The 15,800-nt window shown below is 37.7% G+C and overlaps 1 protein-coding gene and 1 long non-coding RNA gene across 2 annotated transcripts; one reads left to right on the forward strand and one right to left on the reverse strand.

The window, feature by feature from the left end:
• Nucleotides 1–2,755: 2,755 nt before the first annotated feature.
• Nucleotides 2,756–9,592, reverse strand: LOC139981519 (uncharacterized). Its single transcript, XM_071993963.1, has 2 exons — nucleotides 9,309–9,592; nucleotides 2,756–6,300 (listed from the first exon to the last, which is right to left on the reverse strand). Exons 1-2 carry the CDS (start codon nucleotides 9,490–9,492, stop codon nucleotides 4,532–4,534), a joined length of 1,953 nt encoding a protein of 650 aa, XP_071850064.1. The 5' UTR covers nucleotides 9,493–9,592; the 3' UTR covers nucleotides 2,756–4,531.
• Nucleotides 9,593–12,360: 2,768 nt separating this feature from the next.
• On the forward strand, nucleotides 12,361–14,470 carry LOC139981352 (uncharacterized). The gene is made up of 2 exons (XR_011797830.1): nucleotides 12,361–12,989; nucleotides 13,416–14,470. It is a non-coding gene; the product is annotated as an uncharacterized lncRNA (long non-coding RNA).
• Nucleotides 14,471–15,800: the final 1,330 nt, after the last annotated feature.

Consider the following 15,800-nt stretch of genomic DNA (forward strand, 5'->3'; position numbering starts at 1 on the left):
CGGAATGAGCCATTGAGAACACGAGAAACTGCTAGACACCCAAATGAATTTGACATATATGTGTCGATTTCTTTCACGTATGACTTACGGCATATCGTAGGCGCACTATAAAGCGCCCACACATTAACGTACCAAGCGCAATAGACCACGATATAATGACTGTATAGTCTAGTGCAAGACAACAGGTATACACCACCAAATCTCATGTATTTACATGCACGTGACTTCGTTGGATAAAAAGCGAAAACAGGTTTGTGCGTTATAATAAAAATAATTGTATTAACAAATAAACAATAAATGATGTTAATGAGCACATATCAATTATGCAGAAGGTCCCTGGTGTTATGAGAGCTGGATCTAACAAGTTGTATATCGATGACATCTGCTTACCTCTATGTTTTATGTTGTAATTGAAACACAGCGTGGAGACAGTTTCTGTGATGTTTTTCATAAAGAAAAGTAAGCGGGATAAAACACTAACAACTGAATTTTGATCGTCACAAGGGAATGTAGCTGATCGATTCAGCAATGCCGTGCGGTGGATCTCTGGTTAGAAAGTGGGACGACATATCTATAAGCAGCCCCCCCCCCAGGGGGAAAAGAAAATCAAGTGAAGGAACAGTTGCCCTAGGCTCTGTCCCGTGTTTCTACTCCTATCGTGTATATCTGATAGTAATTTATATAGAGATTCCAGGAGGTTCCTTAAGGCTTATGTACTGTTTACAATTTAGTGGTCGCCTGCAATCGATGGACATTGTCACTACCATAATAACTGGACCAACTGTGAATATTTTCTGTTCATATATATGTCGGTACTGCAGGTTTGTCGAGTCCTTTGTGGTAAATAAACATTTTAGTGCTAGTTACTCAGTCTGTAATCAACACTTCATCCCTTCTGTGCAAACATCCACATTGACCTGGAAAAAGGAACGATGAGGTCAAATTATTGAGATAAATTCTCGACGTAAGAATTACTGCAGTATAGAGGTATTCTATTTCTCCATAGAAGCTATTTTGTTAATCATTCACAAGTGGTTATTTTAATGTTAAGTATTAATCCTTACTTGAAACAATATTTAACTTGGTTTTGACGTTTACATTTCGAGCAGTTTCGTATTTGAAATAGTGGATGCGTTGTAGTAGAGTTGTTTATTATAACATTTTTTTTATATTTCTGCTGCGTGAATATCACGTTATAAGGAAGGGGTGAAGGGGGGTGGGACTGTACATTGTTCGTTAAAGTATCAATATACAAGTAAATATATTTGCCACTTTATCTTATCCCAAGTGTAAATAAACCATGTACACATTTTATCTCTACTAGATTATAATGCATGCGCCAACTAATTAGGTTTAAATGTTGATCATTATCTATGTCTCAACATATTTACAACCTCTTTCACTTTTGCTCCATTAGTAATCTGAAGTATATTTTAGCTCAACTATATTTTAAGTGCCACTATTATAGGTTGTTAAACACTACTTTATAGCTTATCCTATAGGTAAAATTAAAATTAGTTAACCGTCCGGTCATTGAAGGCGTAAATATTAATGTTAAACTGGCAATCAAATCATGTTCTGTTAGCATCCTATAACCAATAGAGCACGCATGGATGACATTCAACATCATTTGTTGTCCTCGACAAGTTGTCATGCGTTGTTAACATGTTATTTAAAGACAAAATGTTACCTTTTCATATTGCATATGAGGAATTGACCAAATGGCCTGTGTGTCTTAGAATAATTAGTACTGCCATTTTAATTGATGAGCCTCAGATGTTGAATGGAACATTTCTCAAAAATCAAAAGTGGTGTAGCCTATATAATCTGGACTCTGGCAGCCTATTCGTTAACAGTTTACAACATATTTTGATTGACTTATCAAGATTGATAATATTATGATAACCATAGTTATCAGTATGGTTTGATTGACTCATTAGTATTTATAAAAACAATAGTTAAACATTAACGCATGCTGGCTGGATTACTAACTTGAAGTACATGTAATTGGGATCTGAATGTATAAAACGAATGAAAACCCAAATCAGATCCTGGAAAATGTTTATAAAGTAATTCATGAAAAAGAACTAACATTCCTTTGAATATGGTTAGAAAACGATTTAAAGAGTTTTTAATATGGTTTCATAATTGTCTATTTCCCACACTGATGGACTGTATTGATGATCCTGGCTATTATGAAGACGCTAGGGCACGACATGAACATTCAGGACGAACATTATGAAGACGCCTGGATGCGAGATGAACATTTTTGTTTGCGAAGATGACAATGGTCACTATTCAACACAACTCTATTAGAGTTCACTTTATCCCATATAAAAGCATAGGAATATATCTCAGTAAGCAAATCATTTTTTTTTAAACGTAACGGCTACCCAGTAATATAAACCTGTGCGTATAGCAAAGAGTAACATGACCCCAGTACAGCATTAGAAATAGGAACCACAAAGGAGAGTCCACATTTACCAAAACTCAACCATGTTTTGTCTACGATGATTTATTTCTTATATTTGGTCCCCTAGATACCTACATATGGCACCCCATGTTTTCTCTGTTGAGGACAGGACCTCATTTAAGTTCCAGTTTGGTGGTTTTGGGAGAGAATTGAAGTTATGTACTGCACATGGTATAACACATGAGATATATCTAAATCTTCTGATTGAAATATTTTTTAGATTGAAAATAATTAGACACGTAAGTCACTTCGGTCCAGGGCCCCGAGATTTCCAACGCCACACCGGCCACATCGGCCACATCGGCCACACCGGCCACACCGGCCTAGATGCTACACTGATCTAAACAGAATTACCCGTAATCAACGAGTTGTTCTTGCCCAATCCACAGCGGCTTCTCCGCCACCACAGTCTAAAATTTGGTCACCTGATATTGTTGGTCTAGATTCGCATCTACTATATACAATAATCATGTGATGCACTCATTAAGAACCTAGTAACGCAAATATGAAACGTCTTTTTCTTCAGCCAATCTTTCAGTTCTGTATTGTTCCAATAGGTACAGGATGAGGGGGGGGGCGGGGACATTTAAGTCACTTTTATCAGTTAATCACTTAAGTAGTTGATATTTCCAGAGTGATATGAATGATGGAAGCCTCCAATGACACTTCAAGTTTTACAAAAGAGGTTTATTTACACCACACCCTGTTCTTCAGTGGAAAGCAAACATTGCATTGCACAATTATTGATCACAGAGAACAAAACCTATGTGCAACACTGTTAACTAAAAGAGAGAATGGAAATTACTGTGGGTCCACACAGTTCAAAACCAAATAAATGATGCCTTTCTGTAACTGGGTAAAGCTCGATTTTGTGATCGTTTTTTCATTGTTGTTGTTTTTTGGATACGAAACATTTGTCAGTATGTAAGATCCGACACATCAATCAGAGGCTTATACATCACTTTATTGTAATTTCATTGTATTTTCATACTTTTTCGTCCGTCAAATTTTATATAAAACACATCATGTTAATAATAAAAAAGGGATCCTTCTTTCTTTCATATTTGTGGCAGAGAATTAGCTGATGACTTTAAAATAAGATAATATATTATAAAGTGATTTTTTTTTCTTTTTTGGAGAGCAGACGATCTGGTAGTGAACAACCATTGGTTGGACACTACCCCGACTTGCATTGAGAAGAACAACGTCACAATAACTTTGTAAGAATAATATCTATAGAAATTTAGTTCTTAGCAAACACAGATTTATGTACAAAAATATTAAATAAATATTAGTGTTCTGCATAACTTTCATTATGGATATAGGAGGTAACTATGAAGGTGAAATAATAGGATATGATGGTTTTAGGAAAGGTTCCAATATTGCGCGTCCGTACAGTTGTTGACCTATCGATAGTCATTCAACTAGTGCAGAGTTGACAACATCTGGAAACAAACGTGTATCTAACACAACCTATACTGATCTATCTTGATATATATTATATAATGCAGGTGCAGTGCACCTGATTTAAAACGTAGGGTTGGGGAGGGACGGGAATTTTTCCCGACTGATATAAGTAAGGGCATGAACCTTCGTGGACTTATTGTAGGCGGATCAAACACTTTACGAAAGAATGGTGTGGCTGTGTGGTCATTGAATGCGACTCCATGTAGAAGGTCTGGAAATTCTCCCAAAGACCAAAAAAGGGTTTAAAGATCAAACGAAGCATTTCTGAAGCATATTTATACTCCAACTTAGGTCTATAATGTAGTCTGAACGCAAAGTTGTGCTACTAAATACACCTGAATTTTGAAAATGATCCCCGACTAAACGTTTCCTGCCTACTGCCGATGGATGTAACTGTGGGCTATACGACCGTCCCCTTCCATTGCGCTAGCCAGTGCTGTTTGTGAGGCATCATCCTTTAAGACCCATCATTATAGCTATTGCTGAGACCCAGGGATTCTATCCCAAGAAAAGCAGTGCGATTGTTACACATGATCCATCGAAGGTTTTGCATCATTTGGCCGCAAAGTTATTCTAATTCTAAAGGCGATGTTACAGAGTATCATCTATCTTCAATATTGTGCAAATTCTAACATCAACGCTCCCTGACTGAGTGTCATACTTGCCTACTGGATTACTCGCCATACAATGTTTTGGACAAAGTGACCCTTTCCATGCTTGTTGATCCTTCTTGGCCACATTTGGCAGTGATCCTTTTAAAGTGGTACATTTTAAATTCGGAACTCTTTTGATATGCCAAGGAAAAAGTGATTTTGGACAGTCGTGACAAAATCGGATCTTTCGACTGACGTTTCTAGTAGTTGATTCACAGTTTTTCAATGAAACTAGCCAAGCGTCCTTTCCATCTGGTGCGATTGCCATGCCGAGAAGAATTTGAGCAATCATTTCTGTTGGGTTACTGCATACCTTAATCTTTCCGTTCATGTCATTGCAGGGTTTATGCCAGTGCATCGACTTCATTATGAATGGTGCTTTTTCAGTTGTGTGCCTCCAAGGTGTTGCCAACTTAAAACCGTTCAAATTTCTTATACGTTTATCTAGGGTAAAACTATTTGCGCTTTCTGCGTCAGTCTCTTTTCCATTCGGTGTATACAACGAACCTTCGTGAGCTTTGAATCCATTCAATGCGTAGAACGTTCCATTCCAAAGTGGTGGAATTGTTTTTTCCAGTATCTCTAACTGGAGATCATTTAACACGACCATTATTACAACATCCGGTTGAATTTTTTCTGTGAATAAAGTTTCTTGAAAGAATCCAATGGCATCCCCAAAGAAGTCGTTGTTATCACTTACTTTCGTGTCATTGTGACATGTTATGTTTATATGTGTGCTATCATTCATGTGCTTCATACTAGCGCCCTCAATTCTGAAGTCCTGATATATAAATCTTAGATTACCGATTCGAACTTCCTCCATACCCCAGCATCTCCAGAGGACTGAATCCTTGAGATTTGTCTTCTCTTTCTTCCTTAGCGCCAAGTCTACTAAAGATAAAAATATACCCCTCTCGGTAGATCTGCCAAGAACAACGATGGTACTTGACACTGATGACAACGAAGCTCTTTCAAGATCATCAGTCGTAAATATGTCGAAACTACATCTCCTAGGTTGGAGGACCCAACCACTCCTCAACGTGCCACGTTCATCTCCAGCAAGGTCTCGCGTTACCCAGTCCCCATCTAACCAAGATGGATCGTGTTGCTGAATGGTTTGACAAGATGGAAGCCTGTTGGCTTCTTTAACTCTTTCATTGACATCTATGGCTGACCCATTAATAATCAACGTAAATGGGCTCCCAGGAAGTTGTTTCTGGCTTGAACGTGAAATCTCCTCGACGTACAACTGATAATCACCTGGTATAGTTGGTGTGTAACTAAAATGTACTTCAAAGGGATTTCTGCTAACACTTGAAGGTGATATAGCAAAGATGTTTTGTTCCCCGACAGCCAAAATACTAAAGAAATGTTTTGTATGAATTGTTTTGTTTAATGATAAATCTACTTTTATTGTAATTTTGGCTTCAATTCCAACAGAAGCATGTAGCAGTCCTTCACGAAATACTTCACATTTACTTTCTGTTTTCGTACGAGCAACAATATCTATATTTCTACGTATCGGTCCGGTATTCGGTGTTGAAATGCACTTGGACAGGTTTTTCGTAAAAGGTATTTTATTAATTGATAAATCAGTTATGTTTGAAATTGTCTTCCTTTGATAAACCGGCAAGGGCTTGAATGGTTTCATTCTAAGGGTATCATCCTCTGTGTGTCTGACATTGGTGTTGTAACCGAAGAAATCACCTGTTGAAAGATAAACGGTCACAAGTAACGTATGTAGATAATCAATTGACATTGGTTACTGCGAAGAAGAGGAAGTTACTCCGTCCCTAATATGATATGTTATTAAAGCTAGTGAAACGTGACTGAAGGCTTAAAGACACCACATAGAGCATTACATCACCGTTTATTTACAGGATCGAGTGTTTTCATTCCCATTTAGATCCCTCTAATATGACTGTTACTGAGATGTAGGAGAAAGGCATGTAACACCAATAAAATATATACCGTGCTCAACAGTCAAATCTTCGATGGAAGCAAACGAAAGGGATTCATTGACATGCTCAAACCTTTTCCTCTCAAACTCTAACTTCCTTCATAAAGGCCCATTAGGTGATACTACGACTGTGCTACATGAGTAAATTCGGGAGTAAATGTGGTTGCAGTAACCTTCCATCCCAAAAATATAGAAGCTACAGCCGATCTATTTCAAATATGTACAGCGCTCAAAAGCGAAGATGTATTGACAGATGACGTTATTGTACCTAGAACTTATACACTGGAATATAAGAGCCATACAATTGAGCTGATGACCTTTCAGCATTGATTATCACTTCAAGCAATGAATAACTATTGATGGCTGTAGCCTCTAGCTACTATGTGTGGATGGGTCAAAACATTGAATGCTCAGGAAATTGACTCTAAATGATATTTGACCTTTGACATTCTACTCATCCCATATAAACTTAAGTATGAGAGATCATGGATTAAGGATGATTGGCCAGCGAATGCTAATATCATTGCCTTGAAAGAAGCATCTGGATCATGGATTTAATCTCACACCTTTCCTGCTTTACCATGTCGAATGCAAATTAATCGAAGGAAGAAGAAACTGGACATTGTTACACAATATGGTCTTTCCACCGCAAGAAATGAGAAAGATGGACTATTCACACAAAAAGTTGTTCCATTTTATCGAAGTGTATCAACGACTTTCAGCACATGATACCTTATCCCACAGGATAGGATACGATTGTGGCCTTACCAAGAGATCCACGATCATGTCGTAGGCTTACTACTACTATCAGTAGTACACGTGTGGGGTTAGGTTCCTCCACACAACCTTTGGCCTGCAAACTTTAGTTTCACTAGAACCATATATAGCCCAGAGTGCTGTTCACATATATTATGATAAGGCCCTTTTAAAGTACCATTTTGATAAGATTGGCCATGGTGAATAAACGTGTGACTTTAAACTTCACTAACGACTAATGTCAATTAAAATTTGTCGATTTTGTATGGGAAAAAATGTTAAGCTGGCTTGACTGGAGTTAATCTAGATATACTGTCTAAATCTCTCTTCTTTTCCATTACAAATTTTTCATTAAATTTTTGTGAAGAACAGCTGTGTTGTGTGCTGTTATTTTCTCACACTTGAATGACAAAGTCATCTTATCACCAGAATACGAATGCCCATGTGCAAATATGCAAATGTTGCCATATTGCAGTTGTTGGTTTCAGGAATCACTATACTTGGTAACGATTGATAAGGATCCGAACTTGGCAAAATCTTTGATCATTTTCTTATATTGAAAAATAACTGAAAATTATCTTAAAATTTGATAAAATCACAGTTTCAATTAAAAATTAGTTTTTAATCGTTTTGTCATACAATTAGCATCTTTCATGCTCATTAATATTTTCATTACAAAAACAGGTGATGCACTAATAAAAGCAAATGCAATACCAAATTTTCCAATCGTAGTCGATTGTCTCCTGTACTCCCAAGTTAAAAATCTTTTCAGCACAACATCGTATGATGGTATAAAGCTGAACATTTCCAAATCGTTAAGACGACATTGCTCCCACGTGTTCAAGGTTCTTTGCAACTGATCTCACTGAATTGTCCACGGTTAAGAAATGGCGGGTTTTTCACATAGGCTCCTTCGGGGACAATGTTTTGATTCAAGAAACATTATGTAGGAATATGTTCACCAGGTTGAAATACTGAGGCACACTGCATCTTTGAGCAATTTCTCTGTCTGATACAGTTCCCAGCGAGAAGCGGACGTATATATATATGTGATAACAGCAACAACAGCTACTATTAGTAATAAGTTTAAAAGGTATACATCCTGTAATACAAAGAATGTGTTCATTTTGGGTCTTAAATAAGTTAGGTGCAGCTTTGACCACATCTGAATGAATGTTCTGTGAACTTGGTTATCACCTTCCTAAATAGGCCTATCTTCTTCAAATGCAACAGACTGGATTGCCCAACCAGCAAAGTCACCAATATAATCTTAAAAGCTCTTGTAGTGTTTTTTCATGCAAATAACTTCATCACTGAGTGATGTGAATGAAAGTTCTTCCTTCAATTCTTTTGCTGCTTCTACAGTTATTATGTGACATTACTAAGCTGTATACGTTGTTCACAATTTAACAGTCTTACTGATTCTTCCTTGTGGAAGTGTAACTGGCTTCTTTGCTGCTTCCGAGTGGTCTACATAGAAAAACTTGCATTCTTGTGTTTCCATTTTATCTGTGGTACAACACTTGCATGGGAGGTACCTTAAATGTGGTTTAGGCATTTCGTTTAAGGAAACCTGTACCACCCTCCTTTCCGGTCATACATTAGTGCAGAATGACCGTAATGAGAGGTATCATGTGTGTTTGTAGGCCTTTCGACAATCATGTTTTGCAATTTGCATTGTAATGATATGTTCGCGGTAAGCATAAATTTGATATTAAGTAAACTGTTTTTTTTGTCTTACTGTAGCTCACGTTATCCAGCTGAATGAATCTTTAGCAGAAACCAAACTCCCCGAACAATTTACGCAGTCCTACGAGGTACAGTTAGGTAGCACGAAAGATGTTATATGTAAGCAGAGACGGGGTCATTAAAAACATCAGAGTACAACGAATTCCCAGACAAAGTTTACCATTGAGGACTGAAAAGATTTTACCAATTTATGATTAAACTATCATGATGTTTGACGGTACCTAGCGACGTTGCAAATAAGATACCTTACCTTGTTGTTCGGTGTCAATCCAACTTCCCGATACATTTTCTGATAAGTACGCTTGAAGCTGCAATTGAAAACTATTAGGTATATAGCTATGGAGATTTCTTCCGGAAGTGTGAAAAAGCACGGTTAGCACTAAGGACGATATTAGGACGCATATGAAACTTTTTGTTTTACCACGCAGTTCCATCCTAATTTAATTACTGTCTACGTTTTATCAACTGCCTGTACTGCTACCAATATCTTTGATTCCCTGTGTAAACGAGTTGACTTGCTCTTGACACATTTTCCCCGTCATTGTGACCAAAGTCCAAAGTCGTATACCTATTTGAACAACAACAAAAATAAATTATTAATTTTTCGTTGTTTAGTACGGAAGCGCAACAGCTGGACAATTAAGCACCTTAACGACTTACAAACATTCCAAAACGGTGAAAAGTCGAAAATTACCGCGTTGCACATTGTTTAGTATATATCGTGAAAACGTCGCAAACTCTAAAATTAACAAGCGGAGAGCATCCTGAACAGAGATGATTTACCCTTCTTCCGAAAACTGGGGCAAAGAGGACCTGACGTTGTTTTCGGAAATTAACACTAAAGCAGCTCCCATCCCAAGCTGAATGTCTCTCCCTTCCCCTACCCTCCTTCCCCTCCCCTCCTCCCTCGGCTGAACGGGCCACCAGCGGGTAAAGAGTACACTGGGTCATGATTGTGTTCAAGAGAAAACGAAGGAGAGCACCTCTACGACGTGCAATATAACACCTTTAACTTCCAGTTATGCATCCCTTTCTCAACCTCATATTAAAATAACAGTAGCTACTATCACAATTTTAAACTTTATTGTGGAGGTGATCCCAGAATAACTCCCCACCCCCACCCGTCCCTCGTCCCAACTACATGGGGAGTCGGCTTCATCGATCTCAGGGGCTACACCCTCTCTTGCATCCGCCCTGAGTGGTGTAACCGCGGGAATACAGCCAAGATTTTAACCATCGGGCTAAAATCAGCCAGACATTTAATTATTCACACTTGTAATACGATCAACATTGTGGTAACATTGACCCAATGTCATACCTCCAAAGCTTTGAACTCATTACATTTCTCCAAAATTGATTAGATGTTTAAAGGTAGTCAGTATAGGCTCCAAAATTATAGAACGCTATAATTGCTAGAAGTTTTCAAAAAGTACTTTCCTGGAGGTCTTTACTCTAAATTGGTCTCAGACATTGTTAAGGAACACACAAGATGACTGATTGTCACAGTAAGGACAATTCCCTCGACGGTTTGTAACAGAAACAGTTTAAGAAGTTTGACCAAAGGTGACCATACTTGAATATCTAGCATATTTGGGCCAATACAGCATACTTAAAGTATTCAACACTAGTTCAATGTTAGGTATTCAACGTTGGTTCAATGTTTACCATTCATCCCACAAACGAAAGTAAAATATTGTTTCATTGAGAAATCCTAATAAGGAGATCTCAAACAGAGGCCAACGACACAGAGAAAACCCTCACCGAGTAGCATATTTTTATTTATTTTTATTTATTTATTTATTTATTTGTTTTTCCACAGAAGTACAAATATTTAAACTTTAATTCTGCATATACTTAGGAAACACAAAGTGTATTTGGCACAATTGTAAGGATTCTTTGATAAAGAAAAAAAAAGTTGTTAACGCATAATTAACGCTCCACTATATTGAACATAGTCTGAGCTACTGACGATTTGAGGCGTCTGCAACTATGAAAGGAAAGTATATTAAATGTTGTTTGTATTAAAGTAATGTAAGGACCATTTGCAGTGAATTTTTTTTTTTTCAATTTTGAAAAAAAAAAAGTGGAGAAGGCGTCAAACTGATCTTTTCCAGAAGAGGCAAAAACAATGTTTATAGGTCTACTTATTCTTAAATCCCAGTAAACCTTTGTTTGATTGGCCTAGTTTAGTGTTGTGTAAAAGTAAGTCATCAAATAATTAACGAGGATATACTACTTCTCAGATGAACAAAGAGAGAAACTCAACTTGTATTGAGTCGAAATTATTACACTATATGAAGCGAACTATACATTAACGACTCATGTCATCAAAACACATACTTTAGGAGGTTTAAAAGTAACTGAGGTACAATTTTAAGCAAGTTATAGAGGTGGGGCGGGAGGAGGGGGCTGTGGGACTGGGGCTGGGGCTGGGGCTGGGGGCTGCAGGCTGGGGCGCTGGGGGAAATTATGAAGTACAAAAGCCTTACGGTTTGATGGCGTTTTCTATACAAGAAGCTTTCTGAAACTGTAAATTGCATTGACCATATGACCGTTTAAGATTTTTTTCAGAGCTTGGGGTCGATTGTGAGTCGAAAATGTAAGCAGAACACTGAAATAATGAATATTTCTTGCAAATTCGTTGGGTACAATTGAGTAAATGGTGTTTTATTTTCCAATAAGGCTTAACTTTATAACCACAAATTACATGCACTTTCTAAAGGATTCACGTTTTCTGCAATCAATTTTCTATGTCCAGAGTCTAACTGTCAAAATTGCAATATTTCCAACTTCTACACCTAGTGACAGACGATCTACTACGTCGATGTATATCTTTATTACGTTCAGTGAAATAGCGCCGTCATCTTCTGTTCTCAGCATGTTATCAGTGCAGTTTACGTAGGCTTCGAGTGTGTTTATGTTGTTATCATATGCGGTTTACCCGTCGTCAATAAAATAATTAACGATGACATTACAGAAAAAATGACGTTTCATACTGATATTTGATGTTTATGTATATTTTTGCGTCGTTGTTATACTTACGTAGCTGCTGTATACATTTATGTTGTTATTGCACATAAGTATAACATCATTACATCAAATCACGTCGTCGTCATTTGAATTTATATAGTCATCAATGTAATAAACGTTGTTGTTGTTTGATTTTGTCCTTTTTTGCGTTCCATAGAGTTCGACCACAGAAGTAACTTATGCTGTCGTATCCATAAAACATATGGTATTCTACCACAGAAATGGTCAAAAGAGCCAATATCGTTAGACAAATGTTTTGGTAGTAATGTTTCTTTTGTTTAAAGTGGCCATGACACGAAAATTTCAAAGTCCTATATTTTTGGGATCCATCAAAGAATGTTCTCTAGAACATGTATCAACCAATCTGCCAGTTTAAAACTTGATTTTTCAAGTCGAAAATTGAGAATGAATTTACCCTTTTCGGCGTTTGAAACTTTGTTTACTCGAAAATTTTCCGATTCGCATGACGTCATGTGACGTCACGTTTTGAACACATTTGTTGTCGCTTGCTTACGATCCTCCAAACATACCATTCACGTACACAGTAGACAAGTACACATACCACTAGTAGTTACTAAACAAAACACCGATCACAAGTACGATATCAAATCAAAATTTCCTGTGAAATGGCGGATCCAGAACCAATTGCGGCAACCGAAGTTCAAAGTGATAATGGTTCTTCACTAGGCAGTGAAATTGGGCTATAATTAGAGTGCCCTTTCTCATATTCGAAGCAGAGAGTGAAGGCGATGATCATTCCAATATTGAACCGAACGTTGAGGGTGGAGCGGAGGTGTTAGAACCGTATCAGTTCGAGCCTGTTAAACGAGCCGAAATTGAAGCTCCACAACATATCGAAGAAGAAATCCGTTCGAAACCATTGCAAGGAACATACAACGTGGTAAGAATTTATTAACGAAGCATTTAAAAACAAAATCCAGTCCATTTTGTGCATGTGTTGTTGGAATTCGCGGAACACCCTAAACCGTATTGTGCGTTGTGTTACGGTAACTTACAACCCATATGTAGAGTGTGTAGTACTAGTAGGGTTGGTTGCATACTGAAAGTTTGGCTCGGGGATGTAAGTTGCATTATGCAGCCATGCTAGGTAGGCATATGTGTTATTTCATACTCATTATTACTTGGCTAGTACTTTGGCCTGGAGTTTTGCAAATCAATTTTCTGAAACAAAAGAATGTTTCATGATACATGGAAGGTGTAAAATCACAACAAATGTAACCATAACTGTACATTGTATGCCTGCTTGATATTGTGGACATCATGGCCAACATTAATACATTTTGAACTTTCATAATTTTTTTCCCAGGCAGTACAGATACATAGCCTACGGTCAACAGGTTCAATGATACTTGGGGTTCCTAGCAAGACACGTCAGGGTTGTGCTACCATCATGTGCAGTCCAAAGGATCAGAAGTGATTTTCCAGCCAATGGTCATTACACTGGATTCAAGTTGCCAGGAGAAAACTCATTGTATAGGAAGCCTTGGTTGAGAAATTCCTCCAGAAACACCTTTTCTAAACTACGATTGTGTTGGATTATCAATCCGTCAGGGTTCCCTCAGTGTTGATATATTGAAATTCAAGACTTTTAATTCAGGATGAAAAGGTTATTTTCCAGACCCAACATCAACAATGAAAGAAAAGGCATGTTTTGAAGCATTTGGACACAAGTATTGGCATGACCGTGATGTCATATAATATGTGCATAAGGGAACGGGCATTGACCTTTTTAGGGGCATTTACCTCCCAGACGTTTGATTCGTACCTTTAATCTGGAAGCCAAAATATCCATATCACCAATGATATTTGACAGAAAAGTCATAATAAACACCAATGGAGGCAGCAGAACTCTTGAATGTTTAGACTTTGTTTCTTCAGCAGCAGTTGGTTTGTTTTGTAGTCTTTCTTCAAAAACTCAGCTGTACACCCTGTTAATGGTCTTCGATTGTTTTAATGCGTGTGATGCTGTGTTTCACATTGCCCATCAGTGTTGTACGTGTCGTCGTGCTTGTGTAACATTTTTGCATGTGAGTTACTTCGTGCAGTGTTTCTTGGTTTAAATAACCCTTTATTGTATTTGCTTCTGGATTATTTTAATTAATTTGTCACAACAACGATTGATAGCGATGGACATGCAACTGCTTTGTAGGCTTAAAGCCAAAAAATTCATGTAAGTTGTTTTCTTTTAACCTCCTTTGATGTCACAAATTACATTAGTGTAATTTAAGAATGATAATGTTTATGGAAAGTACAGTTTTACTTTTATGTCATATAATACAATGATTGTTGTTAATGTTAGTTCAGATTGTCCAGAATGACTGTCTAGAACTGATATTGAATAAATTTTGTTCAATGATTTAACACTTGAAATATGTGGTGTGAATTTTTGGCTCTGTGACTTTAAAATAAATCGCTTTGAGATTTAATTAAACACCCTTTGGAATAAAATCTTTTTACCTACCTATTTTGACCCATCCCCATTACCCCCACTCCCTCCACAACATAAAAAATGGTTTTCCTGGAATAGGAATAAGAAATTATTGCTATAACTAACTGATCCAGCATATTCCAGAAATAAATTGGGGCACTGAGATTTGTTCACAAGAAGATGTAACCCATCGCTTCTGAAGCTAACCTCATAGCTTATTAGTATACAATAGAGCAATGAAGGGGGTGTTAATTTAGATGATACAGTAAAATCTCTTCGTCTATTGCGACTTCAGTGTAGTAACGCTAATACTATAGTACTACTAGTGCTCGGCGCGCTACCTCCTAAGGATCGCCACTTGCCCCATTGGAGGTTTCCTGTTCCCCGATCTGGTCTTCAGAGTAGTTTTTTGTGGATTACTTGACAGAAGAATGACTCTTTTATGTCGAACCGTTAAAGTCCATTTGTTTTATTTCATAACAAAAAGGAGGGATCGTAGTATGCTTCCGTGAAGTGTTCGCTTCATTCGGAGCTGCATACTGGCTAGGCCCAGTGAAATCGGCGCTGGTGTTGTGCACTAACTTGGTCATAATCGCCGTGTTTTTTTCGTCCTTCAGCCATGGATGAAGGCTAATTGCATGGGTAATGATATTTATGCAGCCCTCAACAACACAACGGACCGGCATTTCTCTCGGATAGTTTACAACAGTTGTAAAACAAACTTGAAATTTCTAACGATATAGCGTAATACAGTGGTTGTTCTCTCAGTGTAAATGTGCGTGTACTGTATATGGAACGGTATGATCGTCGCGCATCCGATACATGCCTGGGCTTTGCACGTTTGTTCCTAACATGACGTCATCATTGTCTTGTTGTGAAATCGCATTCTCAGATATCTATTTTCGGATGCGAATATTAAAACGTTAATTACTAATTAGTCCTTGAGGTTTTCAAGGTGTTGAGGATAGTTTTGAACATAGATTTTCTCATAGATTCAGAGGAAGTTACTCTCGATGAGTTGGATTTTTCGTGTCATGGCCTCTTTAAAGGGGGAGAGGGCTGCTCAGGTTTCTGTTTTATTGGACTGAGATGTAGAGACAAGCCAAGAGAGGAAACTATAGACACGGTAGATGGGAAAGTGAGCTAAGCCGCCAGGGAGGCATATGTAGTGGGGGTTCAGCTAGGGAAAGGTTAATAACGTCTGTGGTTGGCTATGTTGGTACATACACGTGCAAACAAGTTGCTTGTAAAGTTTACTACTTT

This window comes from Apostichopus japonicus, chromosome 15, assembly GCF_037975245.1.
Source record: "Apostichopus japonicus isolate 1M-3 chromosome 15, ASM3797524v1, whole genome shotgun sequence".
NCBI classification, from domain to species: Eukaryota; Metazoa; Echinodermata; class Holothuroidea; order Aspidochirotida; family Stichopodidae; genus Apostichopus; species Apostichopus japonicus.

Bases quoted from the DNA above. Each gene is read 5' to 3' on its own strand.
- LOC139981519 (XM_071993963.1), bottom strand. From the start codon at position 9,492: ATGGAACTGCGTGGTAAAACAAAAAGTTTCATATGCGTCCTAATATCG. The intron at 6,301-9,308 runs GTAAGGTATCTT...ATCTTTCAACAG, and splicing joins GATTGACACCGAACAACAAG to GTGATTTCTTCGGTTACAAC.